General features: G+C 46.4%; 1 protein-coding gene across 1 annotated transcript in view; it reads left to right on the forward strand.

The window, feature by feature from the left end:
• Positions 1-31: 31 nt before the first annotated feature.
• Positions 32-14495, forward strand: part of ELP1 (elongator acetyltransferase complex subunit 1) — a 53179-nt gene continuing 38715 nt past the window's right edge. The window contains exons 1-6 of the mRNA XM_067553311.1: positions 32-119; positions 907-1075; positions 5556-5708; positions 8677-8758; positions 13523-13603; positions 13977-14062. Of these exons, the coding sequence (XP_067409412.1) occupies positions 926-1075; positions 5556-5708; positions 8677-8758; positions 13523-13603; positions 13977-14062 (552 nt within the window). The 5' untranslated portion in view covers positions 32-119; positions 907-925. The remainder of the gene's footprint in view (positions 120-906; positions 1076-5555; positions 5709-8676; positions 8759-13522; positions 13604-13976; positions 14063-14495) is intronic.

A 14495-nucleotide genomic window follows, 5' to 3' on the forward strand; every position in this document is an offset into this window, starting at 1 on the left:
CAGTGCGGGCCACGCGCGGGGTGACTGAGTGAGGAGCGGCCCCGGGCCCGGCTGAGGGGAAGGGACGGGACCTGCCTTGGCCCTGCTACGGTGGCAGCGGCGCGGCCTGGCCCCTGCCGGTGTGTGCGGGCCACTCCCCTGTGTGTGTGTCCGTCTGGCTCCCCCACCCCGGCCGGGGGTAGGGGACAGGTGCTGCGCGGGGTCACCAGGCCACGTCCCCCCTCAGGCCCCGGGGGGGGAGGGGTGAGAGCCCGGGCGGGCTGCAACGGCCCGCAAGCAGCGGCCCAGTGTGTGTGTGTGTGGAGGGGGGTGGCTGCTGAACCCCTCCCACGGTGAGCACCCGCTGCTCCCCCCCCGTCTCTGCCACCCTCCACGGCCGCCCTGCCCGCCACAGGGGCGAGGTGCCCCCCAACAGCAAACGCGTGTCTGCGTCTCACACCCAGGCCCGGCCCTGCTGCAGGGGAGCCCCACACAGCTGCGCTAACTCGGGGTGCCTAGGAGCCGGCAGGAAGCTGGGCCGTTTTGAAGGGGTTGGTTTCAGGGATGTTTTTGTGGCAATGAGTTACGCGGAGGGTGACAAAAAGACTGAATATAAAAATCCTTCTCTTGGTTGCAGACTTGCCCCGTTTCAGTTCCCTGGGATGTGCCCCTTGTTCTTGTCGGCATAAGGGGGACAGCAGTTGCCCCTCTTATGTGTTTCCTTCGTTAGCCCATTGGTTACTTTGTGTACTTCCATCCGCAGTCAGTTCCTGTGCTGCTCACCTCCTCTCCAAACTAAGCAGTCCCCATCTTCTTGCCTCTGACTGGCAAAGCAGTCACACAATAAGTCCTTTCTTAGGCTCTGATGACAGCTCCCTCTATGGCTGCATTTGTTTAATAACTCTTTGGTGGATTGTATTTCTCCAGTTCCTGTGTTCCTGATACCATGAGAAATCTGAAGTTACTGCGCACCTGGGAGCATGGGCCTGTCCAAGCTCCAGGAAGTCCTCAGTGTTTCTGTCTCCGTGCAGACCAAGGGATGCTGCTCGTTGGCTCAGAATATGGGATCCTGGAGCTGGACCCTGCCGCTCAAGTGGTGAGTTTCTGGTGGAAGTTCCAAGGCTTTGCTTTCGGGTTGTTTTCTTGATGCTAATTGTGGGTTTGAACTTGCAGGATGGTAAATGCTTTCATGCTCATTGATTTACTGGGCATTCAGAGCACTGCATGTTACAGGATTTGGCCTGTTGACCGTACATTTTTTTCTGCGATTGATAACAGAGCAGTAGTTTAGATTTGTATTGTTGGAAATGAGTTCTGCTGCCACTAGTCTTGTTGTGGTGCAGCTGCAGTGTCTTATGTTCCATTCCCCTAAAAAGATCATATCATCTGTTTGGATTGTAAACTACTTAGGATGAGTCCTTGTCCCCTGCTGGGTTCTACACAGCAATGAGTGCCCTCTACGCCCTTCACATAGACTTTATTTAGCACTGACATTATGGCACTATATGGTACACCAGCACAAGTCCTTGCTCTAAAGAAAGAGCTTGCAGTGTAGAAGGCAGACATGGATAAATAATGAAAACAGACTTATGTCCTGGTAAAGTTACACTCCCTATTCAATTCACTTCTTTTCTGCCACTGCATTCTGATGGTGCTAAAACAGGACAGGTGGAGAACTCACTGAATTCATAAGCAGGCTTTTAGATTGGTGCCTGGTGAAGTTCCTCTTTCTTCTGTACAGGAATGATGGGAGTCAGCCGAGCTGAACAGACATTATACAAATGGTGCTATGACCTATTATGATTGTTTAGATGAGCTTCATAAGCAAAGAATTGCCATGGACATGAGCTTATCCCCCAGTGAACTCCTCTATAGCCCTGTTCCTGCAGTTTGTGGGAGCTGCTCAGCAGCTCAGCTCTAAACCTTCAGAGTTCAGTTGCTCTTCAGAAGGCTCCTGGAGGCTGTGGCTCTTCATTTAAAAAAAAATGAGCTCTACGAAGTCAGTTTCACATGAGTAAACAGAGCTCCTGACAGACTAAGTGCCTTGCCCACAGACACAGTCAATCATTGCAAGAGCAGGAGCCAGACCTAGGAGTCCTGACTTCCAGTCACTGTAACTGTTGGACCGGTTGCCTTTTAACGGGTGCATCAAGTTCTCTTGGCTTTTAAAGTGCTCCATTGCCTATGGAGTAAAGCATCTGAGGTGCATTACCAGGCTCATTCAGGCTTTGTTTGGGTTCTGCTTCCTTATCTCTCTCTCCTTGCTTCAATGCTCCCACTTAGGCAGAGTGGGTACACCTTCCATTTTATATTTATTCATAATTCTCAAGGGCAAAAGGAGTCATTATGATATTAAGGGACACAGCTGAGTATTTAAATTCTGACATTGAAACTAGTTTGGAGCCATTGCATTGTGGCGGGGGCAGCTGCTCAGGTATTTAATGTCATTTCAATGCTGAAACTGCAGTTTAAGATCAGTGTTACAGCAGGAAAGAAATAGTAACTTCAGCAATGTAGGTGGAGTTACCCCAGCAACGTATTTGGCCTGTGCTTTGCAAAACTTGTACAAGCAGTGTTGTGCACTTTCCCTGCTGAGTTCAGCAGCTGTGAACTCACAGTTAGGGTTTGAAAAGGTACAGAACTTGCCTTGCAGATAAAGCAGTAACCTGAATATGGTGTAAATTTCAGTTCTACTCAGAACTGAAGAGGAGAAATTTTTTCTGTCTTCATTACCAACACTCATTTTGTGGCAGTGCTTCATCTGGGAGTGTCTGGGCCCAGTTGTCTCTGGCCTCAAGTCTGTTAGTATTGCACAGATTTCTCTGGGAGGTTTGCTGCAGAGCAGCATGAGGTCCTGCTCTCCCTTGCTGATAGCACTGTCTGAGTTACTCTGAAAGCTGGCTACCTCCCACTTTGCATAAGAGCATGCAGTGCTACTGCCCTGCAGCTGGCTTGTTCCCCAGTACCCTATTCTGTAATTGTGTTGATGGAAGAGCTATCCTACTTTTCAGGTGCCATGTGATGAAGGGCATTTCTGTAGAATCTCCATCATACTATTTCTAGTGACTTGACATCAACTTGAAATCTAGTGAATTACAAATACTGAGTTAAGTCATTAAATATGCACACCCTATCTGATACACCCACACCCCCAGCTGCCAATATTTGTGGTTTTACAGTCAGTTTTGAGTTTTATCATTGATTTTCTCCCCTCAGTTGCTGTGTGAAAGGCCCACATAGGTGGAGAAAACTGATTGACTATTTCTCCTGTAAAAATCTAACTGGCTCTAAGGAGTGCTCTCCCCTGTACCTAGTAAACAAGCTAAAGGAGAGGAGAGACCTCTTTTCTCTAATCTTTTAGCTATAGAACTCATATGTAGTTTATAAAACTGGCGTGTGAAAACATTTCAGTTTATTTAAGGTGATGCTATCCTATCTGGTCCTTTAGAAATCCTGGAGCAAATTCCACAGAATCTTGCACCCTCTTAGGCCTTGTTTACACTAGAAAGTTGTAGACAAAAGTTTTGCTGGCATACAGCCACTGCTGTAATTAAAATCGTTGTTTGTGTCCACTGTGAAGGCAGGGTGCTTTGGAAAGGGTTTGCAATGCATCACGGGACAGGCACAGCATCACATCATGAAGGTTTCAGAACCCCATCATTCCATGGGCATCCTACTAGTTTGAGAGATGCTTTTAAACTGCCTGTCAGCCAAGCTGGCACTGCTGAACACAAATACAAGAAGCCCACAGAAACTGGGGGTGGGGAAGAGTGTGTCTGTACTCATCCTGTCCCTTTAACTTCAGACAGCAGCTGAAGGCAACCCCTCTCAAGGCAGAAGTTGCTACATAGACCGCTCATATCTGGCATCCTCCGTTTCCCCCACCACCCTCAGAGAGACAGGTTAGGTGCACCCGTGGGCTCAGGGGAAGGAGAGGGACGCAGCTCCCACCTCCCTCCCTGCCTCTGCACTGCATAGCAGGAGTTACATCCCTCCCCTGTAGTTTAGGGCAGGCAGGACAGGGCTGCATTTGCCCTTCTGTGGAGTGAGCTCCATGGTGAGTTGGACATTTTCTGGGGCTTTGAGAGGGGAAGGGTGGAGGTGGATGGCTGCAGGGCAGCAGAGCTCAAACTGCTTACCAGAGCAGCACTCCCAATGGCATGCTGGGATAATTGGAGGGCTATCTAACCTAGGGGCAGTGTCTACACATGTGCTTTTTTGCAAAGCTTTGACAAAAAATGCTCCACACCTCTTGTTGAGGTGGTTTTGTTTTGTCGACAAAAGGGTCATTACTGTGGATGCCAGGATTGTTTTGACGACAAAAAACTCTAGTGTAGACCAGGCCTTATAGTCCTGTGTAAAATGGCACTTAATGGGACATATTCTGTGCAGGAGTGTTGCCATTTGTTTAAAAAGCAGTGAAGTATTCCCTTGTCCAAGAATAAAGCCAGGTATTTTCCTGTGTAGGCTGGGGAATCCACCTCACAGGGGTATCACAGCCCTTCCTCAGGCCCAGGCTCCAAGGAAGGCCACAGTGCCTTGCTACAGGGGGAAGTTAGCAGGTTTGCAAGAGTCTGTAGCCCCCAGGCAGGGCGGGGCTGGCAACACTTGGTATTCTCTGCAGCTGCAGGCCCAGAGGAGACCAGCACTCCCAGGGTGGCTAGGGAAGGGGGCACAGGCCCACCCAACTCCACTGCATCCCAGCCTAGAGCCCTACTAGTGGCAAGGGGTTCTGCCACTGGATCAGCAAGGCTCCAGCCACAACACTAACAGTGGAGCAAGCCCAAGCTCAGCCAGACTGTAGTCAGCTGCCCCAGAGCAATTTCCTCCCACCCTGAACCCAGGTACCTGGAACCAGGGGGGGGGCTCTTCCTCAGATTCTCTGGGATAGATGGCCAGTGGAAGTCCCACTAGTCCCACACAGTCAGCCGGCAGTAGGTCCAGAAATGCCTTAGGGCCATCAGCAGATGGCAGCTCCTCTAAGTCACAGGGTCCCAGTGGATCCTCCAACACACAGGGCTCAGGCAGCTCCTCTAGGTCATGGCTGGTCTCAGGGGTTCTCTCCTAGTCAGCAGTCTCTGGAAACTCAGAGGCCCTTGAGGCTCTGGTCAGTGGAGGGCTTGCTCTGCACAGCCAGAGGGCCTGGGTCAAGCTCAGACTGCAGCCTCAGGAAAGGAGCATTCTTCTCTGGTAGTAGCTTACCTCTGACTGAGCACCTAGGCCGGCCTTTTATACTTCCCCTTCCTGTGTTGGCCCCGCCCCTCTTCTCCCCCTCCCCCCTCTGTGGCCTGCAGTGTCCTGATCTGCCCAGCAGGGGTGTCATGGCCCTTCCTTGGGCCCAGGCACCAAGGAAGGCCACAGCGCCTTGCTACACCCTGTCTGATGTCTGAGTTGCCTGGCTCAGTGGTGATGAGTTACATTAAATTTTACTGCTCCATGTGAGATAATAATTGTGCAGTATTTCTCAGTGGTGTTGGGTGCCTAGTATGTATAGATAGGTGCCCCCTCTAGCATTTGTATAAATCTTAACAAAACCATATGTATTCTCTGTATTTCTGATTGTCCTTTCTGACTAGGTGGTGAATGATGTTTCCTTGACCGTGGAGGGTTTTCTGCCAGAAGATGGAAGTGGTCATGTTGTGGGCATTGAAGATCTGCCAGATCAAGAGTGTGTGTGTGTTGCTACGGCAGCTGGCGATGTTATACTGTGCAACCTCAGCACAAAGCAGGTAAGCTGGAAGGAAAAAGGAGAAGTCACAATATCTAGGGATTTCAAAGGAAAGGGTTGATTTCAATGCAAGCTTCTCTGAGGCCAGTGATATGCATTGGGCCATAGCCTGCCTCCATTCTTAGCTATGCAGCCCTACTGACTTCTCTGGGGTTTCTTCTGTGTAACTGAGGGCGGAATGGTATATAACTTGGAAGTGTTGGTAATCCAGTTAATTCCTTGATATAAAAATAATGAGGCATTGGAATTATGCCCCCCACTCCAATGACTGTATCTGGTGTCCTGCTGAAGTCAGTTAATTTGTTAATCTCAGAGCAAAATTTTATTAAAAACAAATTATAAACCTAACATTCTTATCAGTTGGTGCAGAACATCAGAAACTAATATATATTAGACTCATATACATCAAACGTGAGTCTAGGAACAAAAGCAAGAAAGGAGAGCACCAGAATATGGACCCTGGACTTCAGAAAAGCAGACTTTAACTCCCTCAGGGAGCTGATGGGCAGGATCCCCTCGGAGGCTAATATGAGGGGGAAAGGAGTCCAGGAGAGCTGGCTGTATTTTAAAGAAACCTTATTTAGGGCTCAGGAATAAACCATCCCAATGTGCAGAAAGAATAGCAAATATGGCAGGCGACCAGCTTGGCTTAACAAAGAAGTCTTCAGTGAGCTTAAACACAAAAAGGAAATTTACAAGAAGTGGAAACTTGGACAGATGACTAGGGAGGAGTATTAAAAATACTGCTAGAGCATGCAGGAATGAAATCAGGAAGGCCAAAGCACAATTGGAGTTGCAGCTAGCAAGGGACATGAAGGGTAACAAGAAGGGTTTCTACAGGTATGTTAGCAACAAGAAGGTCAGGGAAAGTGTGGGTCCCTTACAGAATGCCAGAGACAACTAGTGACAGATGATGTAGAAAAAGCTGAAGTACTCAATGTTTTTTTTGCCTGTCTTCACTGACCAGTGTCCAGTTCTAGGCCCCCCACTACAGAAAGGAAGTGAACAAATTGGAGAGAGTCCAGGGGAGGGCAACAAAAACGATTAGGGGATGGGCTTATGACTTATGAGGAGAGACTGAGGGAACTAGGCTTGTTTAGTCTGCAGGAGAGAAGTATGAGGGAGGATTTGAAAGCAGCCTTTAACTACCTGAAAGGGGGTTCCAGGAAGGATGGAGCTAGGCTGTTTTCAGTGGTAGTAGATGACAGAAATAGGAGCAATGGTCTCAGGTTGCAGTGGGGGAGGTCTAGGTTGGATATTAGGAAAAATATTTTCACTCGGAGAGTGGTGAAGCACTGGAATGGGCCACCTAGAGAGGTGAAGGAATCTCCATCCTTAGAGGTTTTTAAGACCCAGCTTGACAAAGCCCTGTCTGGGATAATTTAGTTGGGGTTGGTCCTACTTTGAGCAACGGGTTGTACAAGATGACCTCCTGAGATCCCTTCCAACCCTCTCTTCTATGATTCTATATAATTTAAAACAGGGTTTCTCAACTTGTGTGTTGGCACCCAAAATTGGGTCGTCATAATGTTTCAAAGGGTCACATGGCAGCTTCTGTGGCTTTTGTCCTACAGGGCTGGCTGGGCTCCCCTCCCTGTTCCAGCACTGCAACCTCAGATCCTAGCACCACTCAGGTTTGGCACAGCCCTCATGATGATGGGAGTCTGGGTAGGCCAAATTTGTGTGAGTGGTACTGCAACCCTTTGAGCCAGGTCACAACTCCACTCTCATAAATTTGGTCCAGTTGGGGGGCAAACCTGAGCAATGCTGCAACCCTGGAGATTGCAAATGCCTGGAGCCGAGAGCCAATCCCAGCCAACCCCACAGCACAGAAGCTGCAGGAGCCACCTCTATGGAGTAAGTGCCGGGCAGGACCTAGCCTCCCTTCCCTCTCCCCGGGGAGGGGTGGGACCCGACAGAAACCACCCCTTGGCCTCCACCCCCAGGTTATTTACTGGGTCGCGACAGGTTATAAACATTTACAAATGGGTCCTGAGCCCGAAAAGCTGGAGAACCACTGATTAAAGGATAGAAGCTTTACATTCCATGATTAAAGGTCATGAAACATAATTGCTAGACAGCATTAATGAGAAACCAGTGTTATTTAGCACAGGGAATGGGATTTCAGGATTTTTTTGAGGTGGGGTGGAGTGAGGGGTTTGGATTCTAGACTTTCTAGTCCATGCTCTGCTATACATTTGTGTGTAATCTTGGGCAAGTTACTTAAACTTACCAGGGTTCTATCTACCATGACCTTCCTGAAGATCTGCTTTTCCACTCCAGCTGATGCAGCTGCAAACAAAATAGCAGCAAGGTCAGTGCTAGAGTAGGCAGTGCACAGCCCAGAGTTAGGTGACACCCTGGCAGCCACTCTTGGCTGGCACTCAGATCACTGCTATTGCCGCCTCAGCCAGCTGTGTACATATTTGGCATATTTTGCAAATGTCACTTAGATTTAAAAATATCAATCCTAGTGGGAAGACTGCGTACTATGCTGTCATTTAGTATATGAAAGATCATGTTCTAGAGCATGTATTAACAACTTGTCTAATGAGTCAAAGACATGGTATTTTCTGGTATAAGCACTAGGGTCAAAGTTAAGGTTTAACTTCTAATCTTATGTGTCTTGGGTGCACAGACTGATTTCTCAGCCTTAACATTGTTCTAATGCTTGCTGTTTTTGCTTGGAATGTATTTTGGTGTCTTGAAATTCACTGAGTGTGTATTGAGACTCCTTGTGTGTAAGACTGAGTCATGGAGTTTCCCTTTTCTTCACCAAAAAGGATTGTGGCCTGTTACCAGAGCACAGCTCTGGCAATCATGAGCAACCACAGCTGGTGCAATTGTCATCTCCCCTGGCACCTTGCAAAATCAGAATAACACATTTGGAAACACTCAGCCTTCCTTGTTGCATGTGTGTCACCCATATGTGCACAAATACCTCAAAACTGCTCATTGCTCTCTTACAGCTGGAATGTGTCGGGAGTGTGGACAGCGGTTTGACCACCATGAGCTGGAGTCCTGACCAGGAGCTTGTCCTGCTCGCTACAGGTGCAGATGATTGTTTGTTTGTAAACTGTTGAGCAAATACAAGATAGTTTAGTACAGCCTTGCATCCATTTTCATAAGGCCAAGTTCTGCCCCTTTGCTCACCCTGAGCTGTGCTGGTGTAATCTAGTTACCTGGCCCTGAAATATTGAGACACCTGTGTTCTGATTCAGCAGCTTGACAGATCTCTCTCAAGGAAATAAAATCTGATGTTGCTTTCTAAAAAGCTGGGATAGTAGTGTTAAATTCCTTGTGGCATTCTTCATAGCAGAAATTGCTTCTCATCCTTTGTTTTAGATGCAACAGCAAAAGATAGTCATAGAGTTGAAGGCCAGAAAGGATAATGGGTGATCTAGTCTGATTTCCTGTATAGCGCTGACTGCTAACACCACTTAGCCATCCGCACACTAAACCCAACAACTGAAGTTAGTTTCCTGAAGGCTGTAATACTTTGGTCTAAACTATTGCGTTCCCCAGACAGAACAGCAGGGACCAAGGTGCACCAGTGCCGAAGGTCCCTGCAATGGCAGGGAATTGATTAAGTGAGATACACCCACATAACCCTGACAAGTGACCCACACCCCATGCTGCTGAGAAAGGCAAAAAATCCCAAGATCACTGCCAGTGTGACCTGGAGGAAAATTCCTTCCTGACCCCACATTGCGATCAGTTAGAGCCTGAGCATATGAGCAAGAACCAGACACCCAAGCACCTGAGAAAGAGACTGCTTGGTGCAGAGATGACCCATACCTACCAGTTGGGGGATGCAGTGGCAGAGTGAGGACAGCGGCTTCAGCAGATGTTCCTGAGCATGCTCACTCTGTGAACATGCTCTGTACAAGCCAAGTAGCAACTGGGGGGGCACGTGAGCCCGCGTTGCCTCTGTTGTGTTGCCACCTTAGAGCACCAGCCAATATCCTATCTGCAGCCATGGCCATCTCTGATGCTTCAGAGGAAGGAGATAAAAACAAAACAACCCAGAATACTTTGGGGGAAAAAATCCCTTCCTGACCGCAGTGGATGACGAGCTGAAGGTCTGAAGCATGAGATTTTTAGGACTATCTGACATAGGCCAGAAGGGACTCTAAGAGCTGCCAGGCTCTGCCATATAATTCCACTCATACATATGTCCAGCTTTCTCTCAGAACTGATTAAGTTGTTTGCCTGCATAACTCCTACTGAGAGACTCCAGAACCTCACCCCTCTAATGGTTAGAAACCTTTTTCTAATTTCCAGCCTGAATTTTTTCATGGCCTGTTCATATCCATTTCTTCTTGTGCCAACATTGTCCTTTATCTTCAATAGCTCTTCTCCCTCCCTATTGTTTACTCCCTGTGCCCCTCTGATGTATTTATAGAGAGCAATCCCCTCTCAGTCATTGTTTTGCTATGTTTAGCAAGCCAAACTCTTCCAGTCTCCCCTCAAAGATAGGCCCTCCATTCCCCTGATTATCCTAGGAGCGCTTATCAACACCTGTTCCAGTTTGAAATCATCTCTCTTGAATGTGAGTGATCAGAATTGTACAGTGCTCCAGATGAGGTCTTACCAGTGCCTTATACAATGCAATTACTACAACTCTCTCTCTATTGGGAATGCCCCACCCGATACTAGGATCATATTTGCCTCTTTTGCAACTGCATTGCATTGGTGGCTCATTGGCATCCTGTCATTAACCAACACACCCAGGCCTCTTTTCTTCTCTGTCACTTCCAGCTGATGAGCACCCAGTTGATAGACTTTTTTTTTTTATCCTAAATGCATGACCTTGCACTTTGCACTATTAAATTTCAACCCATTTCTGTTACGCCAGTCCTCAAGGTTATCCAGGCCTTCCTATGTAATAGTCCAATCCTCTTCCGTGTTGATGATACTTCCCAACTTTGTATCATAGAATCCTAGAAATATTGGGCTGGAAGAAACCTCAAGAGATCATCCAGTCCAGCTCCCTGCGTTGAGGCAGGACCAAGTAAACCTAGATCATCCCTGACAAGTGTTTGTCCAACTTGTTCTTAAAAACCTCCAGTGATGGGGATTCCACAATTCCCTTAGAAACCTATTCCAGAACTTAACTGCCCTGGTACCCGCACATTAGGGCACCCCACCTTTACCCCAATCCGTAGGGCTCAAAGCATAACCTAGTTAAGGCATCCCCACCCTTTCCCAATCCGTAGGGCTCCGGCATAATTCTCTGCAGGTTTGCAGGATCTTTTACCAGTAAAAGAGCCTTATACAGTAATATGCTTATTCTCTATTTATTAACAATTACCTAAACAGAATATACACACTAAGCATACAATGCTCACCACTCCCAATAAGGCAGACAAACTTCTCCTGGTGGCCAATCAGGATTAGATCATCTGGGGACTCCAGCGTCTGCACAGTATGGTTGGCAGGGTGTTGAGGTCTGACAACTCTGATCTTGGGCTGTGTTTCCAAAGAACTTCCTTTGGGACCTCTGTTTATATAGTGAAACTTGGGTCCTGCTTAGCTATACCTTAACCAATCATATTACAAAATAATATGCTAGTGCTAAAACTTAACTAGATTTAGTTCATGATAAAATTCTTAACCACATGCTCCCACTAACGGCTGATCAAATTTCAAGTCAAATGGGCTTTGTTTCTTTTGTTCTCTTAAGTGAAAGAGCGCGAGATGGATAGGGAGAGAGAACTTGGGGTGTTTTTGGCTCTCATTTTTATAGTTCAGTCACCCTTTGAAATGCATATTCCTGAGGGCTACCTCTAGTTCATTCCTGCTGTGTGGAACGAAACAAGGAGTCTAGTGGTGAAAGAGGTTCTATGCTGGTGTTTGCAAAGATGCAGATCTGTTTGTTCTTGTCCCCCATTCCTTGCCAAAGACTGGCCACTTGACAGGTGATTGCCCATCAACTTTGACGCCTGGCCAGAGGCATCAGCCTGTCTTTTGTCTTAGAGAAATAGGTTTACCCTCTCTTCAGATTTGTCTGGTAAACGCATCTCAGTCGTGATTTTGGCTGATGCTCATAACTTTACATATAACGTTGCTACACACATTTCATCATGATGTTATTGACCAGTGAGTTAGTTTTCAAATGATGATGCCTCACAAGGTATGTTGTATACAGAGATTATTACAGTGGCATGTAGAGTGTGAATACAGGGGTGCATTCAGTCACAGTCATTAATAAAAATATTGAGTAAAATTGATCCCAAGGCTGATCCTAACCTCCCTCCAGTCCAGTAATTTACCTTTCAGCACAACCCATTGCCTTTTCACTTTGAGTCAATTCCTTATCCACCTTACAATTCTTGTAATAATCCCCATCTTCTCTAATTTAACTAGTTTGCTGGGTGGTACCATGTCAATTGCTTTACTGAAGTCAAAGTATATTACATAAAGCAAAAAGCTGGATTTGTTTTCTGTAAAGGTGCTCACGAGACCAAAATAAGTGGACGTGTTTTACTCTCCTTTTCTTCTCATGAGCCCCTGTGATGAATCAAGTGGAGCTCTCTGGCTCTTCTGAAACATCTAGCAATCTTAAATGCAAGAAAAAAAGTATCATCTGCTGTCTTCTCTATGGTGTATTCTGTATAGTGAGGTCTCTGCGATTATTGAAGGAACTGCAGCTGAGCAAAGAGGTTGAAAACTCTGCTCATATGACAGTTTAGAGATGAGTCAGACTGTAGTTGCAGAGCAGAAGTAGGGCTCTGCTATGGGGAAAGATCCTGCTTCCTGTCTAATGATGATAAAGAAGAGAGGAACAGTTCTATTTTTTTATACTGCTGTTACTCTTGTAACTGTAATGCGATGTTTTAGCAGTTTAAAAGATTCAATGCTGTGCAAACAGAAAATACATAGAAACATAGAAGTCAGGATGTTTAAGAATCCTATGGCTCTTCTCATAAGAGTTGAGGTTTTCTGACCTTGCCTGAAACGTCTTTTCCATTTTTTCATTCCCACTGTTGTGCAATATGCAGCGTGCTCATGGGCCACTGTCCTTTACCTCAGAGGTGGCTGCTTTGCAGTGGTGCTGTACGTATGTAAGACCCGATCCTACAAGGTGCAAAGCATTACCTGCAAAGCACTAAGCATCCTCAACTCCAACTAATTTGAGTAGCAACATTGGGTTCATTGTGAAACACTTACAGCACCTGTCCTCCACAAGGAAGTTATTGTGACTGTATTTACCATTATTAACTTTGATTGCTTTGGCATCCAGGTGCTGTATACAAAATACTACCCATGTCTGCAGCATGGACTAGTGCAGTAAAATGTAATTTCTGTGTTGTCTTTGCTACAAATTACATTCAAAATATTTGCAGCACTAAAGCAAAGCAGCTGCAGAGTTAACATTCCATATGCTGCTTGCTTTTCTTGGCAGTGGATAGCACTTATTACAAAAGATAACCAAGACTTTGTGCAGGGGTGAAATAACACTGGTTTTACAATTATAAATGTAGAGGTTAGAAATACAATATATGTGCTACTGCATTCGATTTATGGTTTTGTTTTAAGACCTTCTCTACTTATACTGTCAGCTTAAAACCTAGCCACATTTCAAAACTGATTTCAAAGACGTGTTCAAGAACTGTCTTGTCCCTGAGTCTCCCTGCCAATTTTTGTGGCTTTACGATTACGTTTTCGTGTTAGGAGAAGTGGGTTTTTTTCTTGCCTTTTGTTGTATGACAAACGCACACAAACAGGGGAAACTGAATTCAACCTTCTCTCTGTAACTGGGGAATAATACACACACAATTTTTAATCTTGGCTCATATATTTACCATGCAGGTCAGCAAACTCTTATTATGATGACCAAGGACTTTGAACCAATTACTGAAAGGGAGATCCACCAAGATGACTTTGGGGAAGGTGAGTTATTGCAGTGAAAACAGACACTCAAAAGTATGTCATTGTCACCTCATAAAAATGAACGAAATGGACAAACAGACCTGAGTGAACTCTGCCCAGGAGGCAGCTGGATAGTGCTGTCAGGTAGTCCATTACAGCTGAGTGTCAATATTTTCATGGCAGCAGAGGTCCTACATGTGTCAAACTTGCTGGAAAGCGGCAGAGACGCATGTATCGCTCGGAAATGTATCTCATAGACTAGTTCTAGGAGCTTATCCTGTAAAAGCTTGCTCGATGAGCTGGGAAGGCGATGCCACGTTGGGTTGTGATTGTCTGTCAAACTGCACACTGTCATTTTGTAAGTCTTCAGATATTGCAATTGTCTCCCCTTTAGGAAAGTTCATCACTGTTGGTTGGGGTAAAAAGGAGACACAGTTCCATGGATCAGAGGGCAAACAGGCAGCTCATCGCAAGCAAACGGTACTGCACTGATGTACAATGTTTCCATGTCACCCAGATGGGTCAGCTATAAAGAGAGAGCTACTGTATTTCTCTCGGGATTATGCAGAGAGATGATGCTCACACACTTCTGCTTCTTCCCCAGCATTCTGTCCCTTGTTTCTGTCCATCTCTCTTATCATGTCACTTATTCTCTTTTTACCTGATTTAAATTACATACCTTTTCCCTCTCTCATTACTTCACTGCTGCAGTGTTGCGTGCCTATAATGCTCAGTTAGCACCTGACAGGTTAGGAGTGGTTATCAGATACAGTAGGCAGTACCGGAAGTGCTGCCTGGACTTCAGCTTGCCCAGTGCTTCCCGTTACAAGATCCTGTTTTCAGTTGCTTACATCTTTGCTTTACATCTTTAAATGTTTGCGTTGAAACTTCCATGCAAGGTATCTGCCCCAGT

This window comes from Emydura macquarii, unplaced genomic scaffold (genome assembly GCF_026122565.2).
Source record: "Emydura macquarii macquarii isolate MOO-44397 ecotype Brisbane River unplaced genomic scaffold, CSIRO-AGI_Emac_v2 contig_1451, whole genome shotgun sequence".
Lineage (NCBI taxonomy): Eukaryota > Metazoa > Chordata > Testudines > Chelidae > Emydura > Emydura macquarii.